This window comes from Micromesistius poutassou (genome assembly GCF_964030765.1).
Source record: "Micromesistius poutassou genome assembly, chromosome: 9".
In the NCBI taxonomy this organism is placed as follows: Eukaryota; Metazoa; Chordata; class Actinopteri; order Gadiformes; family Gadidae; genus Micromesistius; species Micromesistius poutassou.
Window position 1 is genome coordinate 796,021 of NC_140279.1, and position 18,698 is coordinate 814,718.

General features: G+C 46.9%; 1 protein-coding gene across 1 annotated transcript; it reads right to left on the reverse strand.

Annotated features, from left to right (window-relative positions):
• Positions 1-745: 745 nt before the first annotated feature.
• On the reverse strand, positions 746-7,856 carry rgmd (RGM domain family, member D). The gene is made up of 3 exons (XM_084472723.1): positions 7,716-7,856; positions 4,857-5,362; positions 746-2,549 (listed from the first exon to the last, which is right to left on the reverse strand). The coding sequence occupies exons 1-3, from the start codon at positions 7,807-7,809 to the stop codon at positions 1,809-1,811; spliced, it is 1,341 nt and encodes a 446-aa protein (XP_084328849.1). The 5' UTR covers positions 7,810-7,856; the 3' UTR covers positions 746-1,808.
• Positions 7,857-18,698: the final 10,842 nt, after the last annotated feature.

Sequence of the window (18,698 nt, forward strand, 5' to 3'; positions counted from 1 at the left end):
TATTGGGAATAAGGAGTGATGAAGCACAGTCACCCACAGACGACTTGATTTAGACCATCTGGTATGTGCTAAGGATGCAACAGCAAATGGTGAGAGCGGGAGGACAAGCCATTCCCTTCCTGTCATCCCCCCCCCATCACATGGCTTAGTAGCCGGGCTTTTTCTTTTGAGAAGTTGAAGGAGTGTGGCTGGTTGAAAGGGGCTGTGACCGTGGATGAACCCACGAGAAACAGTGGGATTTGGACAATAAAACCGCTGTGTGACTAATTGGAGTTCCCTGAACACTTCAGAGTTAAATTGCTATTTTGATCCACAAAGTGCTTAAAAGCGTCTAGTCAACCGTCACTTTTCGATCCCATGTTTATGGAATTTGTCGACTAAAGTCTCCATGGGACACGAACGTGTCCATGGAGGACTGGTTCGGACTGGTTCTGTGGCCCCACAAGCAGAGCACCATGTTGATATGGCAAAAGAATTGATCTTAACTAGATCTAAATGTGGCTCAGGAGGTAGAGCAGGGTGGCCGATAAGCGGAAGGTTGCTGGTTCGATCCCCGGCTCCTCCTAGCTCAGTGTCGGGGTGTCCCTGAGCGAGACGCCCTCACCCTAACTGCTCCCGATGGGCACGCCGTGGCCTTGCATGGCTGACGCTGCACTCTTTGAGTGACCGCTGGTTAAAAAAAGCACTATATAAATACAGCCCCTTTAACTAGCGAAATAATTTCAAATACGTACAAGAAGCAGAGTTTGGAGTATCCATCATTTTATTACAGAAAATTACAGATGAGGTACAACACATATTAGTTTAATTTCTCTTACAAGAACTCAAAATAACCTAAGTACATATACAAACAACTGTAAAACCATACAGTTAAAAACTATACACAGGCAAATGTACACAATATAAAACATATATACACACATTCAATATATTATTATATAGAGATTTTGTTTTCTGTTTTTTTTTTTACTGGAAGCTAAGCAGCTTGAAGAGGGAGTGTTTCACTGAACGGCATCTTACACACACAATTAAATCTTGATGAAAAAGACTCAAACATCATCTATTATATAGGTAGTATTTATGTATTGTTGTTGGATCCTGGGTAAACAAAAAGATTCTCTGAAAACATTCTGACGAAAATACAAGCGGAACATGGAAGTGTAAGTGCTGCATTACATTACTGGATTATTTAGGATGCAATATCCCAAAAAGAAATACTTGAATAACATTGAATAACACATGAAATGCTGAAACCTGTGCACAGTTTTGTGTTGTCAGTTTAAAAGTTATTTACAAAATGAACCCCTCCGATTGGCTGCCCCCGGAGGCACCGCACAGACGTGTAAGTTCACATTTTCTCACGCTTCCTTCCGCCCTCTCACCCCCAACGGCGAGCGACTGAACTTTTTAGAGAACTGAACCCACACAAACACAACGCTCCATCACCGTTAATATTCAGGCTCCTACTCAAATGGAAGTGACGCGTTGTTTGAATACCGGCACGCACGCAAGCACGCACACGCACACAACGACAGGGTTGAATGGAATGGCATTTATCGACGAGTGCTAAATCCTTCAAAATCACAGCAACGACGGAAAAAACAAAAATAAAATTGAACTTGAAATGATATGAAAACCACGTTTAGAGATTCTTGACACTCGTTCCTCAAGCTGGCGTCGCCTCCGCTCCCGTTTCCTCTTTTCCTAATGATCGTTTGTTTCCGTTTGTCTCTACCGGCGCTCCTCCTCCTCCTCCTCCTCCTCCTCCTGCTCCTCCTCCTCCTCCTCCTCCTGCTCCTCCTCCTCCTCTACCAGAGCAGCAGAGCCAGGAGCACCAGGAGGGCCGAGAGCAGGGAGGGCCGGGTGGCCGACAGCGGCGGCGGCGGCACCGGCCACGCCCCTCCACTGGTCAGCCGCGGAGTCCTGGGCGAGTTCTGCCGCAGCCGGCTGGGCGGCAGGGCCTTCAGGTCCTCCAGGGCGCCGAACGCCGCCAGGGAGAACTCGGGGTCGCCCGTGGTGAGCAGGTCGAACACGCACGACTGGAAGTACACGTCCTCCACCTGCAGCGTCTCCCGGCACCGCGCCGTGGCGCGCTCCACCGTGTAGCTCTGGTGCGGCGGCGGCGGCGCCATCCCCGCGCCGCCGGGCGCCGGCGCCGGCACCGGCACCCGGGGGTGCTGCCCCGGCCGGCCCAGCGAGTGCTCCTTGATGAGCTCGTTGCGCGGGCAGCCGTGCAGGCAGAGCTGCAGGCCGCCGTCGTCCCGCTCGGCGTAGTCCAGCAGGTCCTCGGGCATGCGGATGGCGAAGGTGAGGTAGCGGCCCACGCGCCGCACGATGATGGACGTGCCGATGTAGCGCGCCTGGATCTTCACCTGCCGGCCGGCGCCCCCGCGCTCCACGATGACCAGGCTGCCGCTCTCGCCGCCGCCGCCGCCGCCGCCGCCGCCGCTGCGCGTGCCGTCCTGGAAGGCGGACGGGAGGTCCTCCGTTGTGGCCTGGTACACTTTCTGCTCCGTGCAGCCCTGGTAGGACTTGAAGATCACGGTGATCTGTGGTGCGGAGAGAGACGGGAGTCGTTATTCATCGAGTCACTGTTTGAATCCTTCATCATTGGTGGACCGGGTCACAGTTGTGTGCGCCGCTCAGAGCTTTGTTATTGGCTAGTAAACAACGCGATGGCTGACCACTGCCGATAACCTGTGCAGTACCGCCTTTAGCCACAGGGTGGCATCAATGAACCAATGTTCTAATGGGGACCAAGTGCTCATGGGTGTAAATTATACTGAGAATCCCATGATTCAAAAGCTCAATTCTCTCAAGTGGAAGTGATTTCCACGAGCACGCAATCTGAGGGCTGTTAGGCACACAGGTTCACAGAGGCATTAGAGGTCTTTATACGCGGGAGCATCAGAGGACACGCTCTATTTGAAGTCTTAACCAAACATGCAGAGGGCAAATGAACCGCATGGCAGTCATAAATTTGCGTCTTGTGGCTGGAAAACCGCTTTCCATTCTTATCTTGGGCAAATTCCTAATAATGCCGTAAATGATAGTTCGGAGTCCATAATTCTTCGCCGGGTGCCGGATCAAACAAGGAGATGACGGTCTCCAGGCTAACAGCTCCATAAATCAACACGCTTCACTCTGCTGACAATGTGCTTGGCAAAGGCTGACTTCAATTAGTATTCTAGCCCGGGTTTTAATAAAAAAAATATGGAACATGTTTGAAAAAGGTGACTTTGGGAAAAGTTTACAGATGCAGTGGTCGTGGGTGGGGGGATTCACATTTACATTTATGGCATTTAGCCAACGCTTTTATCCAAAGCCACTTAAAATAAGTACATTTGTCAGAAGAAGGTGAAGGAATATATATCGCTGTCGTTACATTAAGGATGTGCCGCAGCAGTAAGGGGGAGTGGGCCTATATCTGCCATAGGGCAGAGCACTCGGCTGTACAGCCTCTGTTATTATAGGTCTGCTCCAACAGACCTACCTAAACCACAGGTCACCAGCCCACCATGTTTCATGCTGAAGACTTAGTGACAGGGATGCATCTCTGTTGATCCCAACACTCGTGATGTGTGGCCAGTGTAGAAAAGGGGATAGCATGCAGCAGTGGTTGCTAGATTCGATTGCAAGCACTACAAAATACCTACTAATCATCTGAAGATGTAATAATTATTATTCATGTGTTTCACCATGCATAGTTCTATGCCCCGAGGTTAAAAGAGAGGCACAATATATTCAGCAATGACTTGTGAAACAAAAAGATTAAGACTTTCCGTCTAATTATTCCTCTTTTTCATCATTCCATATTGACACAAAAAAGGGCCAGTTAATTATTTGACCGGGGGGGGGGGGGGGGGGGGGGGGGGCGACGACTTCCACTTTCTATCAGCGGTGTAAAATGTTGGAGCGCATGTTAATCACTTCCATATGACCACTCATGTGTAAAGAGGCAAAGCACTCAAGCATATCTGCGATTCAACACCACTAAAGCACTCTCTTCTCTCCACTCCCTCCCAGTGGATCTAAGGAACTGCTGAGATGAGAGAACTTAAGGAGTTGCAGATTGATAAGAGACTATTGACAGTTGGAAGGGTCTCAAAGAGTTGCGGCAGTATACGAGCTGGCAACTGGCAACCTTTCTTTAAAAATACAAATTCTAAATGTCCCATCATACCATGTAGATACCATCTACACACAGAAAAATCCCAGAAGTTCATAACGTGAGTGTGAAAATGACAATATGGTCAAATCCACCACCAAGCAAACCTTTACTAAACCATAGCGCTTGCTGACTAACTACATGTCTCACAATGTATTGGTAGTAACTAACCCTGGACTCGATTCTTGGTGAGGTAGTTGGTGGTCAGAATGAGTTCTTGGTTCAAAGTCACGTCAGACTTTATTTTGTTTCACCAACTTGGGTTACTGGTGAGAACTTTAGCAAACACGCCGTCTCAATGCTCGGCGTCGCTGTGGGGGGCATGAAGACCACCCACACGCTCATATTTCTAATGCTTAAAAAGTCCCACTGCCTAATAAGCGCACAGTGGTCCCGTGTTGAAACCTACACTCCTTTGCCTTGGCTACGGCAAAACTAAAACTGGAAAAAAATTATAATAATAATCACAAATAATTATTCCTCTACTTTGGTGAAACCTGACTTTGTTTAAGTTGCCCACTAACTACTAGAACATTTTCACCAAACAGCGACAAGAAAATGCATCTGCAAGCCGTTTTGACCAGAGTCCATATTCTTGGAGAGCTGAAATATTTGAACGCACATAAATAAGGTCAAACGGTTTCCCAACAACGGTCCCCCAGCTCCCATCCCGACGCCCGGTCCTCACCTTGCTGGTTGCCGTGGCGCTGGAGCCCAGGACCACGGGAACGTTGGTCACCTGTACCGACAGGTAGTGGTTGTCAATCAGAGGCCACGCCCCCTCCACCTTGCAGGTCTGAAACTCGTCCCGGAACGTCCGCAAGTGAGGGTCCCCGAATAATCCACAGTGGGCGTATTTCTTCTGCGAGCCGCCCGACCCCAGCGCCCGGCTCTCGTAGTCGCAGCGCTCGGACACGGCGGGCCTGGCCGTGCCGGGGGCTTTGGCCGGGGACGTGGGCCCGTCGCTGGAGCAGTTGTGCTGGGAGAAGAGCTCCTTGATGCGGAAGACCGCGGAGTGGTACACGAGGTTGCCCCGGCAACCGCGGGCCTGCCGCCGGGTGCACTGGGCGTAGGCCCGCAGAGCGATACAGTAATCCACGTCTGGGGGCATCTCCTCCTGCAGGCCACCAGAGGGCGACGTGGAGGCCACGTAGTCGGCGTTGCAGCGCTGGATCCGACACTGCTGGCAGTGGGCTGGAAAAAAATCAAGGAGATGAGACTGATCAGATGGGGATCTCGAGTGGAGGGTTGCAGCGTGTCATAAAACAAAAACAATACACCGTTTTGGGAATATGGAAAGAAACAGCTCCTTTTTGGCTACGTTTGGCTCAAAATGCTTATCCAATTAATACAGATATTTAAACCCATAGTCAATACAAAAATTAACTTGACCACAGGTTTACAACGCAGTAGAGAAACTTTCCACTATTGACTTTATCTTCCACGGGAGAGCTATTAAGGTATAGCCACGCAAGCCCACACACGGCCTTTAGACCAGTCTAGGCTGCGGCGTCTTGAGTCAGTCAGAGCTTATTTCCCCAAACTAGCCCTCAAAAAATAACATGGAGCCCTACTGCAGGAGGAAATCAACCTGTGTAGTTTGCCTTGGGGTGTTGAATGTGGTTTGGCTGTTGCTGAGGCAATACAAGTCCATTAAAATGGACTCAAACGCCATTGAGCTCGGGTGTGGAAGGAAACTCACAGGCCCAGCATTAAGGAATCTTGGAACAAAAAACAACACTGTGTTTATTGACTAAGGGGCTAAACAGCTGGGCTGTAGGTGGGGGCTGCATCATCATGGCTACGAGGTAGTGTGTATGCTGTGGAAAGATAGGAGCAGGACTATTGCTTTGGACAGCATTTCAAAAAGATCTAAAAGAACTAGAGGCACAGAAAATGTTTTCCATCGAACAAAAAAACAATTCAACGTTTTAAAATTGGTATGGAATAGAAACAGATGGTATGGATCAGGCTGCAACTGCTCTGAGAGCGTTTATTGCAAAGGGTGCTTCAATATGTGCCCCCGTGGCCTCAGAAAATGTGCCAGGCTTCACTTTTGGGGAAATAACAAAGAAAAAGGGAGATAAATCGCTGCTTGTGGGATTGTTTTTTATCACTCTCTCACCGAGCTACATTTGGGATGAATGGAGATGTGATAATGATGAGTTGAGGGGCACAGGGGTCACTTAAGAGGCATGTCACACCAGTCCTCTGAATTCCACCAGCCCTCCTGAATCAACAGGTCTCTTTACTCAACTCTCAGACTGGCATTTCTGGAAAATTCCAGGCTATGGACCGATATCAAAAATGCTATATCTATCTAACATTATATGCTATTTTATGCTATGAAACTTTCATATCAGCTGTGGGTAATAGAGAGAAAATGGCCTTACCACAAGAAAAAAACAAAAAAAAAACACTTTATTACCCAACCCACTTTTATAGTATATCTCTAGAGAGTGAGTTTGGATTGATTATTCAAAAATATCTTGATTATGAAATAATGCGTGAGCAGAGGGTGAGTTTAGACAGGTCACACCTCTAAATGCATGCATTTGTTTTGCTCCTTGTGTCACTAAAGTAGAACGCAGTCTACCAATCGAAATAGCATCTCCATCCCCACCGACTGCCCATTGGAAAAATGTGCACCGCCAGTGACTTGAGGCTTTGTAGTGCATTGTTTTGTTGCGTTTACCGCAACTTGGTTTGTGAAGCTGCTACGTGATGAGGATTTCAATAACATGCCGCAAAGCAATGCAACAATGTGGATCCATCATGCAGAGCACGCATTGTAAAACAAACCGAGGGTTTTGCTTGAAGTAGTGGTTTTAAAAAGTTAAACCAACACGCTCAGTCAGAGGCCGAGAGGACTGGACACCATGCATGCTCCGAAACGGAGCAGGAACGAAGCGGCACAAAAAACTATTGTTTTTAAACCAAGCAGAATTGTGTGCAATTGCTGAAATGCATACTTTGTTCGAGCTATCCCGCAGATCCGGTGTGCTCGGTTCCACCTAGCCTGCTGGTCCCAGTGGACGGCCGTGGTCCGAGGACGTGCTATCAGGCTAGGCTAACCAGGAGAAGTTGAGCACAAACTTTATGAAACTCATCCAAAAAGTTTGGCTGAAACCTTGTTTACTCCGTAGACATACGTCGGACTGCATCGATCTCTCATGTGCAACCGTTTTCCAGTTAGGAGAAACAAGGAGCGCTAAGTTGATCGTCCGTAAAACGACTCGGGGCTCCGTTAGGCTTTGCGCAAAAAGCTAGCAGCTATTCAACTGTTGTCCCCGCACGGAGCCACTTCTCCACTAGCCTTTACGCTCCACACAACCTAACGATTCGATGATAAAAAAATAAATAAAAGAAATGCGCTATCCCATAAACACACAGGGGGTAACGATGCGATGGAAACGCGTTTGCATCCAGGGACGCGAATTATGCGGATAAACAAACAAAACCAAAGTTTGGAGGTCCGTGCGGGAGAAGGCTGCGTGCAGAGCCGCGGACCCGGGGCGCAAAGCGGGCAGGACGGCGCTGCTCTTACCTGGTCGGGACAGCAGCGAGAGGAACACCATGGTCAACGTGATACAGTTCCAAAGCTGCCGCTTAGCCGAGGTTTGAGGTCCGCTTCTCCCCATACCAATCCATTCAGTTAGAATGGAGATCCTCGACTGCTTCTCATCGACGTGGTGGCTGCGGGGAATTAGAGCAAAAATTCGTATCCTTTCCCCCCCCCAAAGCACTGTCATTGAAAAGGGGGCCCTGCCTGTCTTCAGGGCGGCCCTACGAGGGGCGGGGTCTGAGGTGGAGACACAGGGGGCTCCGGGGGTGATTGTTCACCAATGAAAGCGCAATTATTCACTAACCACTTCGTATTTACATGTAGCGGCAATTACCAGGACGAGTCCAATGGAAAGTGTCTTCCACCACAACAATGTAGCGGCGTTATGGCTTTGGTGGATGTAGGGCTCAGGATCAGGTGTCATATTTAGGACCTGATGTATGATTTGATTTATAGGTGTTTATTGATACTTTGTTTTAAATCTTTTGTCACTCTGACCTAATTCAGTAGATCAGTAGGCTAAATACATATTTTGCACCTCAAAGCTTTCGTCGTTAATTGTCCTGTTTTGATCCCTTGATCTGAAAAAACACAAAGCCAGTAGGAAAAAACTGATTTGTATGACAGTGTGCGTATCTTTACGCCCCCAATTACGTTTTCTCACGTAAACACAATAGCGCTTAGTACTTAAATGTACTAATGAACTATTCATGACTATATCATCACTTCATGGGAATCTGCCTTAATGCTTATATGGGATAACCAGTGGTGGGTTTCTTAAAAAAGTTACAATTATTTGCAAAGTAAAATGGTACAAAAAATATGCTTAGCTGTTTCAATGTATTGTCATTCTAGTAATGTATGCTGTTGAATTGTGTAATTACATCCATATTCGACAGAAACGCATATGTTATAGAGACATGTGAACAACACATAGATATTGTGTGTTCAACAGGCTTTGCAAATAGGGAGAGAAAGTAGCTCTGAATTGTTTCCTTTGAGCCTCTTTGTGTGCTCTATTCGTTTTTCCGTTACACTTTCAGTCAGACACTTGTATGCTACTCTTTTTTCCCATTTGCAGCCAACTTTCCATCTCTCTCACTTCTCAAACGACACTGTCTTTCATTTGCACAGCTGCTGCTGCACGGCCACGCCATCTGCAAGGCACACACGATTATTTGCTCTCGTTCTCAAGACACATTCTGTGGCCCTCGGACTGCAGGCATTCCGACGGGCCGACCACGTGTTGCGTCTGTCTAACGGTAACTCCAGTGTTCTCCACCCTAGTCTCCCATCATGTGCATGCTTTACAGTATCTGGAAATAAGCTCCAGTGTAAACTCTCCCCAAGATAAGATAAAGTAAACCCCAGACAGTGTTTGGATGGCTTGTTACTTAACTCTATGTTCATGCCGGCTCTTTTTATGGGCACACGATTGTGTGATTCAGGTAAGATGGTCAGTCTCTGTGACGGTGCTCAGAGTAGCATGTTGATGCGGGGCTGGTATATTTTGGTGAATGCGGGGAGGGGGTGTGTGTATGTGTGTGTGTGTGTGTGTGTGTGTGTAGGGGGGGGGGGGGGGTGGGTAGATAGCTCAAGCCAAGTGGAACGCTCGGATTGTTGTTCACTGGGCACTGGGCCTCTGTCACACTAGGTCCAGTGTGTCAGCTTCATTTCCCCTGGGGACCGCTACCTTTACACTGTGTGTCCTGCTAATTTGGGGAGACTTGGTCGGTGGGTTGTTGTTGGGCTTTGTGATTGTGTACCCTGTGAAGACAAGCTCCCAGTCCCAAAAGCATGGCCCCTGCCTCCTCGTATCGCAGCTGCCATCTTGAAGTTTGTTTTTGACAGCACACTGTAATTAAAAGCCAAAACGTCCTACCTCTGGCGTCTTTCATTTTCAGGATCGGTGGTCATCCTTTCCTGTAAAAGAATAGATGAAAAAGATTAAAAAAAAAAAAAAATATCTTGAGTCAAGTAAGGTACAGCAGCTAAAATGTGTTTGCTAAGACATTTCAATTGATGTACTTTAAATCTAGAATCTAAAAAAAAAGATGCTCTACAGATAAACATAGCCAGAGCCATAGTGATAGCCAGTGAGCACAACACAGCCACGAGCACTGGGTTGTGCTCAATCTCACACCGAGGCAACAGAGTCAGAGATGAGTTGATACCGCTAGCAATTGTCTATTGTTTCTGACAAAATTAAAAAATGTCTCTTCTAAGGCCCTGATGTGACTTTGACATTATTGAAAGGCAGCCCGATGAAGCAAACAGTTAATTGATCCAGGTGGGTGAACAGGATGAATTCTTCACATGAAAGACCCCCCCCCCCCCCCCACTCTGGATGGTCTGTTGAGCCTGATAGCAAAGAAAGACCCCTTTCTCCCCCTCTTGCTCTCTCAGCATATTGCGTTGCATTACCTTGCAAATATGCATATGTATTTTTTCAAAGTGTGTGTATGTGTGTGTGTGTGTGTGAGTGTGTTTTTGTATGTGTGGATGTGTGTGTGTGTGTGTGTGTGTGTGTGTGTGTGTGTTTTGTCGTGAATGTGCCTGTGCTGTACTACTAGGTTCAACTGGACACAGTAAACTGGAGACGTATATATTTGAAGTATATATATATATATATATATATATATATATATAAGACTGTAGTATATGTTTTCTCTGCCTGAAAATCAACTGCTTGCTCCGATAGAAAGGTGAATCGGATGACTTGGCTACTGTTAAGCAAGCTTTCTAAAACCATCTAGAACCGAGCACATAACTAACTTTATTATTGAGAGGAACACATGAGGCCTGACAGAGGACAAAGAAAGCAGGAGGGGAAACCTCTCAGTTTAACGTTCTTCTGAAAATAAAGACTTTACTTTCCTTACACCATTATGTCTACCCTAAACGTATGCTAGGTGTTGTTGCTCAAAGAAAAACAGAAGAAGAAAAGCAACCGATCGCGCGAGCGTCAGAGAGACAGAGTGAAAGAAGAAAAGGACAGCGAAGGAGGGCTGGATGAAGCAGGAGAAACAGGGGAAAATGGAGGAGCGGTGGTATTGGGTTTCCCCATGACTGTGTGTCTGGCTGCGCCACATGTTCCCCATTAAAGTGCTCACACTGCGGGACCTGAAGCCCACCAGAATGCTTGTTTTTGTTATTAGGCCCATCACACTGTGGTCGGGAGGAAACCAGCAAGCCGGCCCAGACAACTCTTCACAGGGACTTCGTATTTCACTCTTGTAAATCCCATTAAAAGAAAAGACCAAAAAACAAAAAAAAAGGCTTTTATCAGTCATTTGTAGTGAGACATTTAATACGTTGGTATGATGGGTTGAGGGTTTTTTGATGCTCTGCCAAAACCGTGAAGCGCGTCAAACGTTTCACAAACAATTTCATACGTTGATTTGAGAACGTTAAAGTTTCAAAAGCAGTTGGGAAAAGTGCATCTCAGCGAAATGGCTGCTCCGTGCTTCCGAATTTTCATTTAATTTCATGCCGATGGAGATTTGTCAACGGAGACGTGTTTCATGTTGCCTGTGAGGCCCGATAACATCAGAGATTGAAATCAGACCAAGCATGCGCCGCGGCCTAAGCCTCAACTACACAGCTCTAAACTAAGAGATACACTTATCAAATTTTAAACAGGGAACCAAGTCAACTGGAACTTTTTTCCCTTTGAAAAATAAAGTCTATGACTGAAAAAAGCCGGCCAGTAGCGCATACAGATTGGTGCAGAGACGGAGAGAGTTTCAGGGAGTTTCAGAGAGAGAGAGAGAGAGAAGGAGCAGGCCTTTGGCATCCCCCTGTTATCAGGAGAGATAAGGGAGGCCGTGGTGTTGGTGTATATGGGGCGGCACGGATAGCATCTTCACTCAAGGATCCCACTTACAGGACCTTGATTGATACCTGACAGCCCACAGCGGGGGAGCGAGGGGGGGGGGGGGGGACACACAACCAAATGTTGTTCTTGTTCCTCTCGGTAAGGCAGCTATGAATGCTTCTATACTCTGTTCTTTGGATCTTTGTCACAGAGTACTCATGAGGAGTAATACTGAGTTGAGTAACATTGTTGTCCTTGGTTCCTCTCGGTAGGCAGCTATGAATGCTTCTATACTCTGGTCTTTGTCGCCCAGTGGTCAGGGATTATCACGAGTGTATCAACGGTTACGGGGAGAAAGAGAATCCAGCAGCAGACGTCAGAACGCTCCAACAATCTCTGCTTTGGTTTGAACCTTGTTTTGGTTGTTGCCTTAACTTCTAACACCACACAGAACAGAGCTTCTCACCTCTTCCTTCCGCTGCTTTCACGGAAGCAAATGTTGTTGACACAGCGGCGAGCCCGGCCCGCCTGGTGAACGGACAATCAACTGACAGGTAACCCTAGCCCCAGGGTCACGGGGTCACCCCGGCCTGATGAGGGATGATGGGTAAAAGAAATGGCGAGCGGCATACAGAGGGACCTCTGATCCACGCTGCCTTCATGGAGAGATTTCAGGGCCATTTGACCTCTGACCTGGCTTCTACCTGTGTGTGTGTGTGTGTGTGTGTGTATGTGTGTGTGTGTGTGTTGGAGACTAAACGTCCTCTTTATTGAATGAACACATCTCTTCTTCTAAATCACAGGCTGCTTCTCTGTTCTTTTTTCGAGGTCTTTGACAAACGTGCCCCTAATAGTAAATCAGAGCGAGAGTGTATATAACGTCATAGAGCAGCACAGATTATTCCACTGCATGTCTTTGTTTGAACATGCCTGGCTTTTCCTTTCTACCCTTTGCACACACCCTTCCCCCATTCTTGACACCTGAGGCAGCGCATAAGTCAGGTAACAAATTGCTTTGTAACAACTCCCTTTCAGTTTCAAAAGGACATTATTATACTGACCAAAAAATCTCTTCTATTGGCTAAATGACTAGAACTATCTCCACACATCCACCTGTGAAAATGTGTACGGCCCGGTCGCATACATCTTACTCTCTATTCTCTGTTTATCAGACTCATATCGATTTTTGTTATTCTTTTATTTCACTCCAACTAAACAAAAAGTGAAACAAGCGTTTTGACTGACTTCTCACTCCTGGCCAGAATGAGTGTTGACAACACAGTCTGCTCTACACTGCTTCTCCCCATTTGTTGAGGTGCAAGACTGCAGTGGGAATATTTGTTTGTCATCCCCCGCCCCCTCCCGTCCCCCAACCCTTACTTTAAGCAACACCCCCGCCCCCGCCCCCACCCCACCTCTGCTCACCCCCATCTCCGACCCTGTGGTTTTGAAGGAAAGCTGCACAACACCCTGGCGTTTCACTCTACCTCCCCTCCAAGTCGTCCTCTTTCCACTGCTGCTTCGCCTCACGTTGAGTCTGGCTGGACTCTGTCTAACCCCAACGTCTAAGTCTGGCTCACGACCTCCGCAAAGTTATCTGGTGGTTCTTTCAGACAAGGGGTGCACCAGTGAAGGAAACCAAGAGGATGTATTTAGCAATCCCTGGGGATGGATCCTTTGGTCGGACCCTTTGGACAAGAGACCCTTCCTGGAAAGCTCCCTATAGGAGCCGCTGTAGGGGCGACAGGCCTGCTAGTTCTACTGCTGTAGCCGCAGGTTCGATCCCGTCTGCTTCAGGCAGACGGATATATCTGGTCCATTTTCTGTACTCCGATTGAGGTGGAAGCTCAATATGGATGTGAGGAATTGTCATACCTCCTAGTTCATGGATGAATACAGCGTATGCGTTAGTAGCTTCCAGGCAACCTTATTGAGTGTTGCACGCTGACCTTCGTGGAATAGATGTGCACAGGTTGAAATTAAGTCACAAGTCACTTTTTTGACCTCACAATTTGAAGTCGGTCAATTGGTGGGTCAGAAAAGTGACTTATGACTCTACATTTCACCCCAAGACATTGTGCCCTGCTCAATATAATCACTGCACTACTTACAATCAATTTCATTTTAAGAATTTAGTAAGGGGGAATGAAGGAAAGGATATGACCAAGCAAAACCTTGAATTTCTCCAGCGCAATCCCCTTCCACCATTGATCCATGTTATGTGTTATAACATGTATCATGATGACTCATAGCCTCTACCAATTAGAGGTCTTCTAGACATGACTGGAATGATAAACCTACAAGCATATAAATGCATTTCTTGTTAGGAAACATGGCCAATATTTCATGTATCTCATATACACAGCCATGTCCTTTGACATGAAGACGATATATCATACATTCCCTTCACAGCCTTAACTTATGTTGGGATAGCGCTTTACATACAGAAAGTGCTCTTTGTGTCTCATATGGCTGTGAATCAGAAGAACGGCCTGTGTTTAACAGAATGTAACAGTTGGTATTGTTTCTGCCTCGGACCACCAGAGCAGCTGCCCCCTCGCCCAGGAATAGATGGACAGACGAACAGACAATAACCCAGGAGACCTTCATGGGATATACATTTAGATATTCTGATCTATTCCCTCCGCTGAAGCATTTCAAGAATGCTCTCTCTCTCTGCATGGGTGGGTACGAGAAAAATGGAAGTGGATAAACTAAGCGTATGAACGTGAAGAGAGTGTACGTGTTTTAGTTTTAAATTAAAATGTCTAATGATGAAGCTTTAGAAGTGCTCTTTAAAATGGATAAAATGGATTCTTTTCTTGATGAGTTTCACTTAAACAACAAAAATGTTTTTACGAAACCTTTGGAACCCTGATACCAGAGATGTAATTTACAAGTGTTTGCATTAATCCAATTAAACTAAAAGTCAGTAGCATTCATCCGTTTTTCCACAATTGTTTCCATGCCAAGACGTCTGATACATATCTGCCGTTACACCGTTAAGCATTGACATCTAACAACAGGAAAGCCAACCTACCTTTGGTCGATGTGTGTCGGTGATGTTTCGCTGTAACGCCGACGGACCACAGCTCAAACAACAGACAAGGCAGACTAACTCTTAACCCTTGTCTTCCTGCAACTTCAGCTGCCCAACTAAGAGCTCTGGGGGCAGCCACACAGGGACAGATAGCCATTGGAATTAAGGCACATGACAGCAGCTGTCTGTTTCAAGAATCGGCACTTTGATTAGAGAAGGTTTGTAGTGGACGGTGCCGTGGCATAATTCCAACATATCTGGGTTGGGCATTTGTAAGAATAGAAAAAAAAAGAGTGAAACAATTTAGAAACAGTGACTCGCACCCGTGATTGTAAACAAGTGCATTTGTGCTGTCCGAGCGCTATGCAGAGACATCCATTGGCTTGTCATCGTGTGACAGCATTCCGTATTCCCGAAAGGCCTTTCAAACTGTATGATACGGGAATGCTGGCAGCCATTGTACTCTCTGTTCAACACGTGTGTCTCTCTTTCCCTCTGCTCCTGAGCAATTAAGACCTCTTTATACTCAATCTCTCCCTGCGTCCCCCTCTTGTCACGGAAAGCACTTTTAAGAAAATCCTAAGCGTGTGTCCTATGTGTGTTAGTTTGTTGTGCATCCGTTGTTATAACAAGGCACGCCACTTTGTTCCCAGTAACCATCACCAACACACTTAATGAGGGATCAGTGCTTTCTTTTCTACCTTCAGCGAATGATTACCCTTTCATGTGGGACATAGCGTCCCTTGGTTTGGAAACAACGCAGGCTGCCTTCACCCCCAGAGCAACAAGAGCGATCATGCACAGGGCCCTATAAAAATGTGTTTGGTTATCAGTTTGGGTTGCAGCGCAGAGGCCTGATGAGATGAGAGCGTGATTAACCTTGCAAGGGGAGCCTCGGCGTGCTAACACAGGGATACGCAGACGTTCCTACCGGTGATTTATGGACAAATGAGCAGCCAGCCACAAAGCCTCAGGCCGGGGGAGAATGAGCGGGAGAGAGGGGGAGAGCGAGAGAGAGCAACAAATCATTGCTTGGTTCAGGTCTGATAAACATTTTGCTGGAATCCACGTCGACCGCTCCAAGTCTGTGCACCCGATGTATGTTTGAATGTGGCAGAAGTATGTCACCTGATACAGACACTGGAAAACACATTCTGCCATCATGCATACTTTTGTGGATGTTTGTCTCATTGCATTGTCTCCATATTGCCCAGATGTGTTTTAAAAGCAACAACAACAAAAGAAAATATATTTTCCATGGTTTGGATAAATTGATCTTCCAAACAGATGTGGCTGTCCAATAAAGTTGCAGCTTAATCCTCTGTGCATTTTTTCAAACTTTCTCAGAATAACAGAATGCTTCACAGGTTGCATATGCGTCAGTCTCAATTGTTATTATTATTTCTCTCTTCTCTGCAGGATCCGTCCAGTCTTTTCAGGCGGGCAGCTGTTCGCATCGACAGCTGCATCCCCAGCCCTTCCAATAGAGCAGAGATTACGAAATCAAGCCAATGTTGTATTTCAGTTTATCCATGTAATCCCCTCTCTCACCCCGTCACCCTTCTCTCGTTTTCTCTCTTTACCTCTTTTCCTCTTTCTCATTCTCTCTCTCCCTCTCTCCCTCTGTCTTTTCTCTCTCTCTCCCTTTCTTTCTCTCACACACATTTTGACAATCTCCCAAGCCCGATGCAAGCATGCTCACACACAAGTGCAAACTCATATCTACACAGACACACACCCTACCCATACAAACACACACACGCTCACACACACTCACACAGACACACACACACACACGCACGAGCGCACACACACACACACACACACACACACGCGCACACAGACGCACGCACACACACGCACACGCATGCAAACACAGGCGCACACTCACTCTTCCTAGCTTTATTTCTCTTTCTAACTCTCTCTCCACTCTCCTTCTCATTCTCCTGCTCATAGAACAGGCAGATCATGGAGCAGCCACGTCGTGTCGGAGGCCAACAACACTGCTGCTGATGGAAAGAAGATACAGGGCCAACGTTTTTTTTTTTTTTTTCTTCCTAAAGACAACAGCGCGAGATCCTAGCAACCAGGGCGCAGTCGGACTTAAAGCATTATTGTGTCCTGGGCTGGTGAGAAGCCGTGTAATCTTCAGTGCCACAGAATGTTTTCCATATCTTCTCCCGGGAGGCATGTGGACTCGTAAAGCCCGGCTGGCGACACCGTGGCATCCAGCAGAGGTTTGACACTTCAGCTCCAGCTATGCCTTCTATGTGGAGCTACAGGAGCTCACACGCGCCCGGGGCCCTGCCCCAGTGTGTAGGGGCTCAGCGATGCCCTTATGTCAAGCATGGAAAAATATAAATGATTTGTGTGTAAGATACACACACATGCTGTTCGTACCCCACATATACACACACACATACACATGCACACAAGCACACACACGCACGCACACGCGCACACACACGCACACGCACACACACGCACGCACGCACACACACATACATACACACACACACACACACACACACACACACACACACACACACACACACATACATACATACATACATACATACATACATACATACATACACACACACACACACACACACACACACACACACACACATACACATGCACACACACAAGTTAACATACTGGTACACACACACACACACACACACACACAAGTTAAAGTACTGGTACACACACACACACACACACACACACACACCCACACACACACACACACACACACACACAAACACTTAAAAGAGATTTCCGCACACATACACACACACATTCACACAAACACACAAACACACAATTGGTCCAGTTGTTGTGTGCATAGCAGGTGTTGGTAGCCCTGAGCAGGACTGGTCTGGGTGGGAGAGGGTGGGAGGGGGGGGGGAGAGCGGGGGAGAGGGGGACGAGGGGAACAGCATTTCTATTGTTTCATATGTATGTGCTTCTTGGAATGCGCCCCAGCTATTTGGATGGGATTAAACTCTTGGCCATATGGTGTGATTACAATGATATGTTGTGTGTATATGGTATGGCGTGATGCGATACAATATATGATACAATGCGATATATATGATACATAACCATACATGATATGGCTTATGATATTATATGATATATGCTATGATATATAAAGCAAGGCAAACATTTGGATATGAGATTGAAATCCTCTGCTTAAAATATTCACCCTTCAATAACGGCATTGGGCTGACTGCATAATTGTTATTATCATTCGTAATAGTAGTAGTAGTAGTAGTAGCAGTAGTAGTAGTAGTAGTAGTAGTAGTAGTATAAGTAGTAGTAATAGCAGTATTAGTAGTTAGTAATAGTAGTTAGTAGTTAGCAGTTAGTATGAGTAGTAGTAATAATGGTAGTACTAGCAATATCTCAATAAGCTGTAGCCTTTATGAATGTGAATCATTCAGAGTGCTGCTGGTTGTATATTTGGCACCAGTTCCATCAGTACGATTTGACGGCAGAGCACACACTTCTCACATCATCCCCCGCCATGCAAGCGCTCTTCACATTTCACCACCTCTCCTCGGCACCTATCAGACTGCCAACATGGCTGGGGCATCGCAGGCCTACACTCCACTCCAGATAGAGAGGATAGAGAGAGTGAGAGGGAGAGAGGCAGGGAGGGAGAGGGAGATAGAGAGTGAGAGAGTGAGAGAGAGGCAGAGGGAGGGAGAAATAGAGGGAGAGATAGAGGGAGAAAGAGAGGGGAGCGAGAGAGAGAGAGAGAGAGAGAGAGACAGAGATAGAGGGAGGGAGGGAGAGAGAGAGAGCGAAAGGGAGAGAGAGTGTTTCAGAGGAAGAGAGAGGGAGGGAGAGAGAGAGAGCGAAAGGGAGAGAGAGTGTTTCAGAGGGAGAGAGAGGGAGAGAGGGAGGGGAGAAAGAGAGAGGGAGAGAGGGAGGGAGAAAGAGAGAGGGAGAGAGATAGATAGAGAGGGAGGGAGAAATAGAGGGAGAGAAAGAGGGAGAAAGTGAGAGATGGAGAGAGATAGAGAGGTAGGGAGGGGGAGAGAGAGGGTGAGAAATAGAGAGAGAGAATGGGAGAGGGAGAGAGAGCGTTTGAGAG